Source organism: Onychostruthus taczanowskii, unplaced genomic scaffold (genome assembly GCF_017590055.1).
Source record: "Onychostruthus taczanowskii isolate IOZ18803 unplaced genomic scaffold, ASM1759005v1 scaffold32, whole genome shotgun sequence".
NCBI classification, from domain to species: Eukaryota; Metazoa; Chordata; class Aves; order Passeriformes; family Passeridae; genus Onychostruthus; species Onychostruthus taczanowskii.
Window position 1 is genome coordinate 7,749,455 of NW_024500572.1, and position 15,857 is coordinate 7,765,311.

General features: G+C 38.1%; 1 protein-coding gene across 2 annotated transcripts in view; it reads right to left on the bottom strand.

The window, feature by feature from the left end:
* LOC121339009 (septin-2) overlaps positions 1–15,857 on the bottom strand; it is a 35,084-nt gene that overhangs the window by 7,469 nt on the left and 11,758 nt on the right. For both annotated transcript variants that reach the window (XM_041410433.1, XM_041410434.1), the window contains exons 6-12: positions 14,747–14,881; positions 14,152–14,269; positions 9,463–9,564; positions 8,507–8,652; positions 7,416–7,499; positions 6,435–6,492; positions 155–248 (exon numbers count right to left, since the gene is read on the bottom strand). In XM_041410433.1, coding sequence (XP_041266367.1) covers positions 180–248; positions 6,435–6,492; positions 7,416–7,499; positions 8,507–8,652; positions 9,463–9,564; positions 14,152–14,269; positions 14,747–14,881 — 712 coding nt within the window. In that variant the 3' untranslated portion in view covers positions 155–179. The remainder of the gene's footprint in view (positions 1–154; positions 249–6,434; positions 6,493–7,415; positions 7,500–8,506; positions 8,653–9,462; positions 9,565–14,151; positions 14,270–14,746; positions 14,882–15,857) is intronic.

Below are 15,857 nucleotides of genomic sequence, written 5' to 3' on the forward strand. Positions count from 1 at the left end.
TGGAAGATAACACTGGTATATATCTTTTCTAGTCTATTCATGACATCACTTTTTCCTATTAAGTACAATAAATGCAAGGCCAAAGCTCAAAATTAACAATAATCATTGCCAAAAATCTTATGTAAGAGGTAAAAACAAGTCAGAAAAGCACTACCTGATGCATGCAGATGCTAAGCACCTTAGTCATCACCAGGCTTCATCCTCATCTGGGCTTGCATCTGGGCAATCATCTCCTGCATGCGGCGCAGCTGGAAGAGAAAGACACCCAAGTGTTCACAACAATTTCATGGGAAGCCCAAAAAATCCAAGAAACCTTAAAACTTCTTTTTCCATGGTAGAACACAGATCCTATTTTCCTCTTCACAAACTGAAAATGTTCAATAACTCACAAAACTGATTACTTCGTTTTCTCCGTCTCTTATTCTTCAGTTCAGTACATCTAACCTTCACAAAAGATTTGTAAGAATACTTATAAAGAAAATTAAGCAATAGAATCCAAATCTTTTGAAGCCAGCTATGCTTGCAGACCTGTGAATCAACATTTAACCCATAACAAGGAAAGCATGTCCTTTAGGTGTGCACAGAGCTACACCTGAGTGTAGCAGCTTTGTTCTGATACAGGTGCTCAAAGCATAAGATGTACAAACACTCATCCTGTGACTATCAGAGAACTCTGTAAATTTTTAGCAGCAGTAACAGCGAAACAAGAAAACAAGATTTAAAAGCTATTTCAAAAGAGAAATAGAAAGATGTTTATAAAATTTGGAACGCCAGACTAAACATATTAAGCACCAATATTTTTTACATCTAAATAATTACTTTTCCTGGAAAAAAATGTTTTCTTAAGGAATTTTCTTATAACACTTAAAAATTAGTTTCCATTTCATAAAAGGCCACTTATATATAATGCTTTGTCGCTGGTTGTTTTTTCCAAAAAAAAGAAAATATTAATCAGAACAAATGTTCCTCAGACAGAAGAAAGAACACTAATGTGGATTTTCAAAGTATATATGCAAAAGCCTCTAATTTGCTTTACAAATGACTGGGTACTTCCTTCCAAATGCAGGTGGGGAAGCCCCACATGCAGAACTACAAGAGCCCCATTTTACAAAGTGAGAAGGAAATGGGCTGCTATTTCCATACACATTGTGTAACCTATGAGTCCATCTCAAACTAGATATCATGTAAAAATCTGAGGCTTGTACAGCAATTTCTCTTTATTTATGTAGAGAAACACTTTCATTTATTTTCAGGGGGGAAACTAACTGAAAAAGCACTCTGTCTAAACAATTTTATTCTATTTTCATCAAGTCAACCACATTAACTGTTGTGATGCTTGTTACTCCACCAGGTTCAATACAAAAAAATCTGAGACAAATGCTTGATTATATGCATGTGGTGTTGAGCTGTTGTTTAAAAAAAATCTAACAAACTGAAAGAAACATCACAGAACAAGAAAAACTAGCTCCAAGTGCCCATATCACTTTTTCTTGCCTGCTCTCAGATACAGATTTAGGAAAGAGTAAGGAACAGAAGATCAACTAAAGAGTAAAAAAGATTGCAACACAGCCAGCAGTAGCAGAGCTTGCCTAAAACTCACTGGCTTATGTACTTATCCTCTTGCTGCAGCAGCACAGGGCTCAGGAGAGGCTAATTCAGGTTCCTGTGACTGCTGCAGAGATGCCCTCTGACAAAAGGAGATTCGCACAGAACAGCATGAAATTCAGCTAAGTCTGTGGGGATTATTATAAACCCATCTACATCTTTCTGCCAAGTACTTAAAACAAAAAGCTTCTGATCAAGAAGATGGCATAACACTGCAAGAAGGAGGAAAAAAAAGTAGAAAATTCCCAAAATGAGTGCTGCATTGATTTCATGATACAAGAAAAAGAAAAGCTTCGAAGATCAACTCGTAAATATGTAAGACACCTGGTCTTTTGAACTGCCTCTTTGCAGATTTACCATCAGAATAAAAGTAGCTTTTTGTAAGCTCTCCTACTTGAGCTTTCCCAAGAGCACTCCAAGCTGAGCCATGAAACATTCCCAAAATAGAAACCATTCAGTAATCACAGGGGGAGATACTGCTGCACACATATTATGGTGATTGCTCAAATGCAGAATTCTGCTAATAGCCAACATTATATATTAAGACTTAAATACAGCACTGAGAATTGCATTTTCTTAACTTTAACTGATAAAAATATGCCCATAGCACAAAATAAAGCAGATGCTGCATATGACACAAATATAAGGTAGCACAAAAGCCCCAGGAAACCTCCTCATGTGGTGTTTTTGAGACCTACTGGTGAAGTCTCAGTCTTTTCCATTAGTCAAGGAATGGCAAATTTCTGAAGCTATTTTAGAATAATCCAGTAGAAAACCTTTCAGGCACAAGGCCTGTGAAAAAAACAAGGCACATTGTTGTCAAATTAAAAAAAGGGAATCAAGCTCTATTGTGCTCAAGGAGTAACCATGCCAGTCTCTCCAACAATTCCTCTTTGAGTAGAGGACAGGACACAAGAGCTGCTCCTCCACATTACATTACAAACAAAACCAGCTCATGTTCACCTTACTGGACCTACTGAATAAACAGAAAAACCTCTGCTCTTAATAAAGGAGCATGTAAAAGAATCACACCAAGGACTGAAATCGATGTCATGTCAACATCTGCACTCCCTTTGCTGTTGGGGACTACAAGCATCAAGGGCAGAAAGTGACTTGGATCTTGCCCAGCCTCCCACTTGCAAGAGCAGCATTGATATATTTGTGTTCATCCCCTAAAGAACGGATGCTACAACATGACAGCATAGAGCCAGTGCACATCATGAGTGGAAGGAAGCTAGGAAACAGTGTTTGGAAATCTGTTAAGACAAATAATTCCTGTTCATTCTCAGATAACAAAAGGCAAAAGAATAAACAGAACCTTGGTATAAATGCCCCTTAGTTTACTTATGTCAGGTCTACAATTCAGTTCAAACAATCATGTAACTACTGCAGCAAAGCAGAAAGGAAACAAGCATTTAAAATGAGAGCTAAGGTTACAGAGTTAAAAGTGAACCATACATCTGGTAAACGGCCTCCACATCCTTAACAGAAACCACAGACACAGCTCTGCTGTACCTACAGAATTTCATCTCAATACCAACAGACACTATTCCTGTTTAAACAACATGAACAGCTTCTCAACCAACATGCAGGTATCACAGGAGAAATATTAAGAAAGTAACAGTATTTACTTTCCACTGATATGTTTTCTCTCTACCAATTCTGATTATTTCTGCCCATGCCTTTACATAAGAAAGGCATAAGTGAAGATGCTGCAAGAATAGGGAAGATGGAAAACTGCAGACAGTGGATTTTCTAGTGAATGTTCCTGTAAGGGCTCTTTTGATTAAAAATACTTCCAATACCAAGAACACAAGTAATTTTGTTAACTGAAGACAGGAACAAATATTCCTGATGATTTGGAAATGGGGCTACCATTAAGATAAATGTCTTCCATAGGACATGTACACAGGGCAAGGCTGAAGCATTCTGCCCCCTGCACTGGGCAGTAACACCCTATTAAAAAAATTAAACTTTATACCTGTTTTTATTTCCCTCAGGTCTGCAGGTCTTCATCAGAAGTCATGCTATCTCCTCCCACTGAAGTCTGGCCCTTGTTTCTCAAGACAATGCTTCCCTCAACCCCAGCAGCAGCAGGCAGGTACCTGCACACATCAGTCCCATCCTCACTCCCCACAGGGCCACTGCTGGTCCCCAGCCTGGCAGCCCCACTGCTGCTCCCCCTCCTGACTCCCACACTGACCCAGGGCTCTTTATCTCATCTGCCAAAGGGTTACACACATTCAGAAAGTGGAAGAAAAGAGAGAAAACAAGTTCAACATTGTGTTCATTCTGCTATATACAGCCCACTGCTGACCAACTCCACTGAAAACAGAAGCGTGGAAAGATTTGCCCAAAGTCTCAGGGTAGCTCACTAGAGAAACCCAGAGAAGTTTACTCCTTGCTGTTTTCATGTAATCACAGCCCTAACATTTTTCTGGAAGTACTACCTGTCAAAACCTTCAAAGGTTTTTATTAACAAGATATCTTCAGAGTAGGAAAAACATGGCACAAAACTACAAACTTTAAGTTTGTGCCCACTTACACCACAACATCAAAATAATCTGTTCTGCATCATATTTACAGTAAGGAACAAGAATATCTTTATGCCTATTTTCATTTTCCAGCTCCAAAAAAACAGGTCTTCACTTGCAAATGAGCAAAAGCACAACCAGACTAAGCAATAAATCCAAAATGACAGATTAGCAATCACAAATTGGCTGAACTGGGGACCACATCCTTTGGCATAATAAAAGACCATTTAGCAAAAGTGATGCCTTGATAAAGATGATCCTGGCATTAGTTCAAGCATTCATTCCTTCCAAGGTTATATAAACCTCACAAAACTGTAAATAGAACATCAAGCACCGTTACTGATGGGAATGCAGAACAGGAGGGGAAATGGATATTTGTTTTCTCTGTGAAGGCCATGGAATGCAAGCCCATTTCCTCTGTGCCTCTTTCCTCTACAGATTTTTCCCAGTCTGAACCTTAGGGATGATTTGGAGATGAAGGGACTTCATACCAGCTTATCCACAGAAGATTCAGCAAAGCCTCTTGATCTCTTTGGAACAATAGAATGCAGAAGTTAAAAATGTATTTGTTTTTTCAAGTTCTAACCTAATCCCCTGCAACTTCAGCAGCAGTTATTCAGAGACGATTAGCCCTAGAGGAAACTTTCAAAGACTGTCCCCTGAGAAATTCAAAATTTCATCCCTTTAAGCCATGTTATATAAAAGGCACATTACATATTTATATACTGGTCTATTTTGACCCTCTGTGTCAATGCATAAATAGAATACATACATATATATATATATATATATATATAGTACCTGCCATATCAACAGTTTCCAGGGAAAAATATTTATAGGGGACTTTCTTCAGACATAAGTCTTAAAACAAATAGTTCTACAAGGATACCCAAAATTCTACTTAACTACTAAGCACGTACAATTTACATAGTTCAAATAACAGGAGAAACAGTTCTGACTTAAATTCTTTAAGTCTACTTGTCTACTTGGAATCATTAAGGAAAAATAGAAAAACAAACATTATTTTCAAAAAATGCTCTTGACTTTTTCAGAGCATTCAGTACTGCTGGCTATCAGCTGATGGGCTCCTGTGCTTTGCAGTAAATGGGAGGCAGTTAATTTGTGTACAGAACACTTGCAGAAGTTCCACTCTTGTACATGCACAGTCATCAAGTGTGCTTATGCTGCTGAAATACAGTTATATAGTGATAAATATGCAGCTCACTCAATTTCCAGTAATGCATATTATTAACTACTAATTATGGTGATAATCAGCTGCTTCTGTATTTCCTTATAGGAAATTTTTTTCCTATTTCAACATGCCAGGGTTAGCCAATAGCTAACCAGAGTCAGATATTTTTAAATATGGATGCTATAAGGGAAAAAGGAAATGTACAGACCAAAGCAAATTTCAAAAAATTCCATATATGGGAATCAATTTTCCACCTCAGAAACGCACAAAACTGTAGGGTTTTTTTTATTCCAAATCACTGCACATGTGCAATGATCTTTCCTGCAGTTATGGATGTGGGTCCAAGCTGAATTGGATAAAAGAAGGATAAAGAGAAAAAAACCCACTATCTTACAATTGGCAGCAAGTCTTCAGTTTTCACACTGCAAGTAGTATAAGCATTGGCAGCGTACTGCTAGAATTTTAATACCATGCTAAAAATTTCTGTCTCTGTAACTTCAACATAAAAATACTAAGTTAAAAGGCCTAGCAATAACTTGGAAACAGAGTGAGAAATCAGAGTTTGAAAACAGCCAATTTCATAAACTGACAGACACAACAAAAATACTATGATGTAAGTCAAGGTTAAGATGAAAAAACACATATATTAATTATGTTATGGGATTTTTACGACTCAAGAGACTATTTCTACTCCATAGCCACAAGACATAAGAATAAATTTACTGGTAATGTGCTTGCAGTAAGCACCTGCACATCTGAAATGACATGAGACTGCCAGTCTGTCCCACCACAGCACCCAGCATGTGCAGCTGACAAACATAAATTGATTTCAATACCTAAAATAGCAAATATCCTTATGACAAATTAGCACCAAACAGGAAATGATAAAAATTCTGCCTGCAACCAAGAGTGCACACCACCTCCCATCCACAGTGCAAGTGACTATAAACAAAACACTGTAAGGGCCACTTGTGTGGTCAGGTTATGCCTGTCATTTTGCACAACTCCAATCCTACCTGCCACAGGCAGTAGCTGATGCAGAAAACTGAAATTGGAACCTAGCATGTTATATTAAATAACAAGTTTTAGAAAGCTCCTCTTACCTCAGCCTCTTTCTGCTGGAGGATTCTATCCTTGTCTACCACTTCCTCTTCAACAGGCCTATTGAAGAAAAGAATGCATTGACAGCATAAAATACAAAAGTAAAAGTCTCCAAGAAGAGATGCAAGAATCATATTTCAATTAATATATCATCAAAGTCTACATTCTTCCACACAGGACAAATTAGGACATTTTAAAAATCATGCTGCCCTTTTGTAAAAGGCCATCTTTACCTCAGAGACTCCTGCTATCCACTCTCCACTACTTAATATTTGATTTCTTTATTGCTATATGGATTTTTTTTTTGCAATTTACTTTAACGAAGAGAGTTCCTTCACTATCTATCCATGGTACAAAAATCAACAACTAAAATGCTGTGTAGGCTATTTAAATTCTTATTTAGCATCAAAATGCTTTGCTGAATACTTGAAGAACAAGTGGAATGTGAACAAGAGCAAGTTACTATCCAAAAAGATGCAGCAAAGGTAGTTGTGGATTTTTTGCATTAAGTTGTCAAGGACAACCTTGCCAAGAATTAAAAAAGATATAATAAACTCCATAAAACACATAAATTATCAGAAAAGATTGTTTAGTCTAAACTTCTCTCTTTGGCTACATATGAAGGAGCAAGAGAAGCAATACCTCCCTAAGGAGATAGACTGGGGCCTATTTAAATTTGCCCACTAGCATTCATTTTCTTCAAGCAGACATCATTACAAAAAACCTACCCTGCTTGCAGGCACCTTCTTCCTGCACATTCCAATTAAAAGCATAGAGAAAAGGGGATTTAAGCTGTTTATAAGCACAGCAGTTTCCTATATATTATTCCTCTTCAAGAAGAGCATTTCATACAAATTTCAGAATCCACAGATTGAAATCTCATCAGAAGTGATCGTTTACAGGTAGGATTAGTTAGGAGGAAGAGCAAGACCCCTGTCAGTGGGCAGTGAGGAGCAGCAGAGCCCAGGGCAGCACACACTTACTTGCCAGTGCGTTTTAGCCTCTCGGAACGGAAGTTCTCATAGTGCAAGTCTTGGGTCACCTCCTGCAGGTCCTGCATGTGTGTCCTAGAACATGCAAAGGGCTACTGAACACTCAGCAAAGCAAAGGAAAACACCCTTTCATCTTCTGTTTCTCTTTTGTCTAATTGATATATTTACCAGAAAAGTAAATCCTTACAGACCAAACCAGCCAGAATTCTGCTTTCAAGTTCATTGACATTTAATTCATTCATAAGTGCCCCACCAATATCAAAGACCCCAAAATATGCTGCCCTCCTCTTGGACATTAATTATTTCGGATGAGTTGTTTATACCAGTTTTTGCAGTGTTAAGAACTTTCAAAGACAGAAATTCAGAAAGATACTTTAATTCCAAAAGTATTTTATTACTCTTAAGTGCTGTCAAACATCATTAGTAACTGGGAACTAGGTGGAGCTGCTTGGCTTGCGCAACAGCTGCCATTGCTTGACAATTTCCAATCGCCAAGAAAAAAAAAGAAAACCCGTTTGCTCCCAGTGCCCAGCAGAGGGCAATCCCTGCCCAGTACAGACCCAATTTGGAATGACACAACAGAACTCATTTCCAACAATAGCCAAACACAGTTTTAAAAAAAAAAAAAATCACTTAAAAGCATTTACGCAGGCAGAATATCCGTATTGGCTAAAATCATAACGGGGTGGGGTATCATATTTAACAAAGGATTTCCCCTACTGCCAAGAAAATTGCACTTTGCTTTTGGAATATTCATCACTTTGGAGTGTATCTTAAAAGCCTCTCTTCACCACCAACTGCACTATAATAAACTTCAGCTGGTATGTATAGCCATCAGATCAGTTCACATAAGGTATAAAACCATCACATACATCTGGCAACATAAAATATAGAAAATATTGTCTGAATTGAGAGATCGGAGGGTACAGCAGGAAAACAAGCTGCAGGGGACTAAAATGTAGCTCTACCTTTAGCTGGCATCAGGGCTAGTTTTAAATTAAGGAATGAACGTTGCTATAGGTTTTCAGTCATCGTGGCAGTTACGTCACCACAGGAGATGGGATCATTGTACCATTACTCACACCAGCATTGTGCGCAGCTTGAGGAAATCATTGTGCTCTGGATTTTCAACCTCAACAACTCCCCAGGGATACAGGCGGCCTCTGATTTTTTTTCCCTTCACCTCAATAAGTTGATTGGATCCAATAACAGCAAAGGGAATGCTAGCCTAGTTGAGACAGAAAAAACAAGTTACTGTTTTGATTTTTGGCTGGTTAGTTTTTGTATTTTGCTTTGCCTTTCTTTCAAAGAAAGCACAGCGATTCAAGTAACAGACAAGAGAGGGGGAAAAGAAATGTTGACAAACTCTCTACTAAAACCCTCTCACATCAAAAAACCAACAAATCCCACTCTAGGCAATGGAACCTCTCCTTATGAGCACCTGCAGCTGTGTTAGGACCTATTTGTTTTAACAGAGGCCCAGAAGGAAATGACGCTTCGCTTTAGGAACACTCGACTGTTGTTAAAGTACAGTTTGGGCATAATGTGTCATCTGACATAACATCATGCGTGGAGAACAGCCAACAGAAACATACTTCAGATGCAGAGTGAAGTAGCTAGAGAGAATTTCAGACATTCTTCAAACACCTTTGCAAGCACAAAGAGGAAATTACTTCAGTAAAACCTTGATTATCTGCTTTAACACAAGGCAAGTTGTTAATTAGTACAGCAACCATAACACCCACAATCTCTCTCCTTGCTCACATGTTAAAACGTTTGAGTCAGAAAACAGATTGCAAATACTAGTTCAAGGTGAATAGTGGTTTACAGTTAAAAGAGAAAAGAAGAGAAAGTCATGACACACTACACTTGGAATTCTGATGAAGCAGAGACTGGAATAAAAGGGATTATAATTCCAAGTCAACACACAAAGGAAACTGAAATTTTCAACACATTGTGAAAGGAATAAAGTACCTTTAGGCATGTTGTAGATTGAAGAACTACAGCAGCAAAATGATAAACTAGGAGTGAAACTTGCCTTTAAAACTCTAGTTTGCTCTTTAAACTCCTCATCTTCATCAGAATCCGCATCAGGGAGCTGATAAATCCTAATGCCATGTTCAGAAATCTCATCCAGAACCTGAAAGTTTGCAAAAAAGAAAGAATAATACTCTTATTTAATTGGAGAGATATTCACTTTAAAATATATGAAATTGATTAACTAGTCTGTCACAAATGTTCACCTGACTCAGTGTCCAAACTGCAAAATAGCACAGGCTTGAAGGTTTTTTAAAAGGCACAATAGATAAATGTATTTTTGGAAAACACAGCAAGTAAATAATTTTAAAATGCCAGAAGATTTACAAGGCAAATACAGAAGCAAAGTGAGGTTAATATGAAAAAAGAGTAAAAGTAACAAGAAAGAATTCATCAGTGACAGAATCAAAACCATTCACCCCATGTCAAAGTATATTTTGGTGCATTTGATACATTCAAAAATGCAGAGGATAGTGCCTAGTGCCTCTTGAATCAAAAAAGATAAAAGCTTCTTATCCACTTAAAGTGAAGAAATTCATTAAAAATCCACTAAGAAAAAGACCCTGTTCTTAAACAGTTTTCTTTGTCATTAATGTCTGAGGGTAACATAAAAAATACAGTATCTGTATTCCCGGGCACATTCTTTTCCTAATGAAATCACTGCAGGGGTGAGCAGCCAGCATAACTCCAGGCCTTTTGCGGTTTCAAAAGGTGGCACAAGTCAATTCCTTTTTCAAAACCAAAGAGAATGTTTCTGCTCCACACTACTGAATATACTTAGGTCAGCTCTTGTCACTGTATCAAATGCACTGACAAGAGTTTACTGAAGAGCTACTTCAGTAAAGGAAGTGTGGTGGTATAAGGAGAGCATGAAGAATGCTGAGATTCCACAATGACTCTCCAAAGGGATCTTGGATGTTTCAGCAGAACAGGGGAACTGTGCAAACTGCCTAGAGCAGCAACTGTAACCCCACCAACAGCACCTGAACCAAGCAGCTGCCCTGCTCAATGAACTCTCAGCATAGACCAAGTTTGGGCAAAATCAGAGAGAGTTTTGAAGCAATGGTAAAAATATTCAGAAGAGCCTATGTAAGGACTTGTGATGCCATTACTGTGTATACAACTGGAAATTGGTAGCATGAAAACAAACAGACTTCAAATGGAGAGGTCTTAATGAGCCTTCTCCAAGCATTGTTGGGTCCCTCCATCCTCTGTCATGATGGCAACCGACAGCTACAGCATAAATGAAAACTGTCCAACCAGAACTTGGTTATTTAACAGGTGTTTAAAAGAAAACAATTCTCCAGACCATTAGCAGAGGAAAGACCATGTATGAGGCACAGCTGTTCCCTGACAATGTTTTCCTGCCAGGTATGTAAACATCCCCCGCACTCACACACGCGCGCACTGAGCGAAGTACCACGAGCCCCCACCTGCACAGAGAGCAATATTTTATAGAGAGAAAAGAAATCTGGGAGTAAGTGTTGCCAATAAGCAATTAAGACATTCACACAATGACATTTAAATCAATGGATTTTGTTACTGTTTTGCAAAATGAAAGAGACATGAACTGTCACCAAATGACAATAAAAGATGCACAGCTGGGATGGGTGGGGCAGCACTGCAGTTCGATGCCTTTAAGTAGTTGCATAAAACAAGAAAGCACATTTAATCTGGCTGAGATCTTTGAGATAAAATGCAAGTGGAACAATAACGGGAAAGCCAACAGCAAGGGGTGCTAGAATAATATATTACAGCTGTTAAACCTAGTGCTTTCCTGAAAGGAAAAAGAATTGCAATAAAAACAAACTGTATTTTATGCTCCTAACAATGAAACAGCATTTTGCTTCTTCAAATCTGAATTTTATTGGTCTCAGAGGATTCTGTGTTCCTAAAGATTAGCCTTCCCATGGGAAATTAAAAAAAAAGTCAAAATATTAGTTCCCCTCTCATGAAGTCATTCTTTTGAGCATGTTTCCTTAGCACCCTTGCATGGCACAGCTTGTGAAACGGTCGTGCATTTCTTCCCACTCAAGAGTTTGAAAAAATAACTTTGAATTCCAGAAAGCCCAAACAGGAATTACTCCAAGCTGGGTTTCCTTTGCAAGCACCACAAGCTAATCTTGCTGCTTAGTCCATAGCGGCAAAACAAAAACATTTTACTTCAGATTGATGGCCAAATGGCAGAAGCATCTAAAAAAAGTAAGGCTTCAAGCTGCGTCAGCAAAGCAGGACTTTGATTCCTATTCTTGATTAGAGACTCTGTTGGCCAAGATGCTTTGAGTTAGAACAATATACAGTAGCTTTGATTTTCAAAGCTTTGGAAGCACATTATACATTTGACTTAATATAAACTCAGTTTGCAGAGTGACCTTTGCCAGCAGTATAAAAATAATGAAAACTTGTTTACCTGCTCCCTAACCACTCCCTTAGACTACAGATGCCCTTCAAATTGCTGTACTTAGCAGTGCATAAATGTGGTGTCCATATGTCTAAGTCCAGACTGTTTTAAAGATTAGTTAATTAAAAGTTAGTTAAATTCCCAGTGAATTATATTTTAAAATAATTAATGTTCCACTTAAATGCCTCCTTCAAATCTTTCAACATCATTCTGCTCCCAAATGCTGAACCAAAAAGTAAGCAACTATGAACACTGAGCCTGAAGTACACTGCTGAAAGGGTAAATTACAGAGCTTTTACAAAAAAAGTGGCAGCTCCACAAACAATGTGCGATAAACATCTTTCACAAAGTCAGTACAGCAACAGAAAAGGAAAAGCAATAAAACCTGCACAATCAAACACATTTTTGCTTTATGATTTCCCTATGAGTTCCTTCAATTTGAATGCAGTGCACCTGTTGTTACCTTATAGTATTTGTGGAGGAACAAAATTAAAGTTCAAGAGCCCGGACAGAATTTCTCCCAGCAAGATCCAAAGGTTCTTCTTGTCTCAATGAATGGACTTTTTAAAATTTCCTTCCTCCTTTCACCTGGTTCATCATAAAGCTGCTCATTTCTGTATAAGTATCTCCTCCTCTCTTCAGTGTCTTTGCCTGCATTGCAGACAAGGTTCATACAGTCACACTATCCCCACTTTTAACTTTCTCAGCTACGAAGGATCCATTCCATCTCTTGGGCAAGTTTTCTTACATCACTGAGCTTTAGAAAACACAGCAGCAATGCCAGCAGTACCTCACATTGTCAAAATGTAGTTCTTCACACAAATGGAGTGCCCACACAAACCATGGCCACACCTGCCACTGTGGCACTGGTTCACTCAAAAACGCTCCAAACAAATCCTCTGAATTTAGGTGGAGTTCAGCTAATGTGCTGCTTTGCAGCATGATTTTATCTATACTATTTTCCCAATAAATAAAACTCAAGAAAATAGAAGAATACTCCCAACACAAACACCCTTGGAATAAAGATCTAATAATCATTCTAAAGGCCTACAGGAAGCCACAGGGTCACAATCAAAACTGTTATGCCCTGTATGAAAATATAATATAAAAGATATCTTACCTTATAAAAGGTTTACTCTGGTGTAAAATACAGACTGCAATTTAGAAGTACTAATTATCCCTACACTACCTAAGGAATAAGTCATTAAATTTGTAAAAACTCATAGGCTTTATAGGGTTCAAACCCACTAGACTTTACAAATTATTGTACTGGTTTTGAGTCAATTGAACGTGGCAAAGCTTGTGATCTCAACAAATGTTACTGGGCACCTCTAAGCCTACATAATACAATTGCACCACCTACACATTCCTTTAACAAGGGGCATGAGGCCATTCTCAATCAAACAGAATAAACCAGAACAGATTAAATATTTACATTCATTGCTCAGATGATGCAATAAAATGGAAATTCAATGTAAGGTTAAAGACTTGTACAACCACAAATATTGACATTACTCCATTTAATTCGCTACAAGGTCATATCTGGCAAAAGCTGGGCTGTCTTGGAAAGGTTTGTCAAAAAACAAAATTTCAAGATGCTGAGTAAATCTTGCAAAGCAAATTATTTTAGTACTACTGTCTGGAAAGACAGACTGTCTCCACTACAACCCCGAGTATGTGCTGGTGTTTCAGGTGAACACATAACCCAGCACACAAAATGTTCACACAATGACATGCATTTTCCCTTAACAGTGGAGCCACAAAAGCACCCTTCTCATACATTAACCCAACTGTCCTCTCTCTGCATTAGTGTTTCAGTTTGTACCATGAACCATGTACCACTTATTTTAAAAGTTTCCAACCACATTTTGCTACAAACCATGCAGCAGAGTGCACAACCCAAATACCTCCTGGATGAAACTGAAGATATGCCCTCAGAACATACCTAATGCACTCCCAGCACTAAGGGGCACTCAGGCCAGTGCTCTCAGAAAACCAGTCTGAAACATCTCCACCTCCCCTTTCAGGATTGTCTGAACCCTTGTTACAAACTGTGTTGCTACTGGGTGCACTGCTTTGCTAAGATACATGAAGCCAAGAACAGCCACATTCTTAGCAAGTCTAACTGGCAAAGCACATCAGACTTCAGTGAAGATTTCCCACCTCACACTTCCCCAAGATTAAGTCCCTGGTCAATATAATTTACCCCTCTTCAGTCTGAAATTACTTTATATTTGGCTTTAATATTGTATGGGTTGGTCTGTTCTCATGATCAAGTGTTAGACCTACTCTTCTCTTCAGCCTCTCCCTCTCCTTCAGTGTCAGGGTGTCAGCCTTGGCAATCACAGGGACAATGTTGACTTTTCCATGAAGAGCCTTCATGAACTCCACATCTAATGGCTTCAGTCTGCCAACAAGCAGGGAAAAAAAAAAGATTTAAAATAGGCATGGAGTCTTGTATTGTTTGTTTTATATCAGACCAAATGTACTAAAAATTATTTCTTTCAAGTGTCCACATAAAGAGTATTTTCATAATAAATTAAGCTTAAGCCATTAAACTTAATGCCCTTGCTTATCAACTTGGTTGCGCAAAGTTTAAGTTGTAATTAAAACTGTCTTTATATAATGAAGTGGGTATTAAAAGCATTTATGTTTCTGGGTGACAAACTATACAGTACTGCCTTGAAACAACATTAAATGCAAAAGGGGATGAAGTAAGGGAGAGCACTAATCTCCATGGACTGTTTTAATTGCACTGGCTAACTGACAGGTTGGTAACTCAATTAACATTACTGCTAAGCTACCATTTCAAGTAATGAACAGACTTATGATCTGTTATGAAGGTACAATACCCTAAAGTAGAAAAGCTCAAGCTTTTTCTTACCCATGCCCAAAGGGAGAGATGAAGTAGAAGCAGCAGTGCACTCTGTTGTCTATGATGTGGCGCCTGTTCAGACCACTCTCATCATGTAGGTATCGCTCAAACTGGTTGTCAATGTAGTGGATAATTGTTTTGAAGCTGTGGTATGGGAGGGGGAAGAAAGACAGGCATCTTACATCAGCTTCAAATAATAAGGAAAGAATCATTAAAAGATAAGAACATAATGAGAAACACACTTTATTAAAAACATTGCTGTTACAGAAAATTCAACTTCCTAGCATTTTATCTAGTACTGAGGAAAAATATTTTGATAATGCAAAAGGGTGTTTTCATAACAACCACCAAGTGTCAACTTATGCCTAGAGCCAATTTCAAGTGTTACTTTGTTCACTGGATAAAAAGTTCAAGTGCAAGCTCAGAAAAAAAGCACTCAGTGCTGAGACAACACAGGGACAGAAGACCGAGGATTTTTCTGCCTTTTTTTCTGGGGTAGGGGCTGAATATTTGTTTTTAAACTGGCTGATGAATGACATATCCTGGATAGCCTCTTGATTTACAACCCTGACCCTAGAGCCAGGTTTCTATAGTTACCTATGAAAATTCTGGTATTCTGTTAGAATTAAGTACAAATACATTTGCAAGTCATGCACTTAAGCATCACATGATTTATTAAGCTATTTTTGTTACCTTCCTTTCTGTTGGCAAAGAAAAAAAACTCCTACTTAGTTCAAGGCAATTTAAAATATTCCCTACAAAGAAGTAAATGAGCATAAAATCTGATCACAGATAAACCAGACCCAGAGAGCAGTAACTAGAGAGAAAAGAAAACAGCACATAACTAAGATCATTTTAAGCCATTCCAGAGCATGCAGACACCTGCAAACACCATTTATATAAAAGGACACTTGATATTAGGTACTGCAGGGGAAGGGAAGTGAACAGCTGACGTAGATATGTCAGCTGATGATTGTGTATCATGAACATGTTTTAAACTACTTGAGAAAAAGCTAAGCAGAAAGCTTGAAAAATAGGAACATCCATATTTCTGTTACTGAGAAAACACAAACTTGATGTGATACGTTTAAGGAGGAAACAGAGCAGATAACAGAAACTT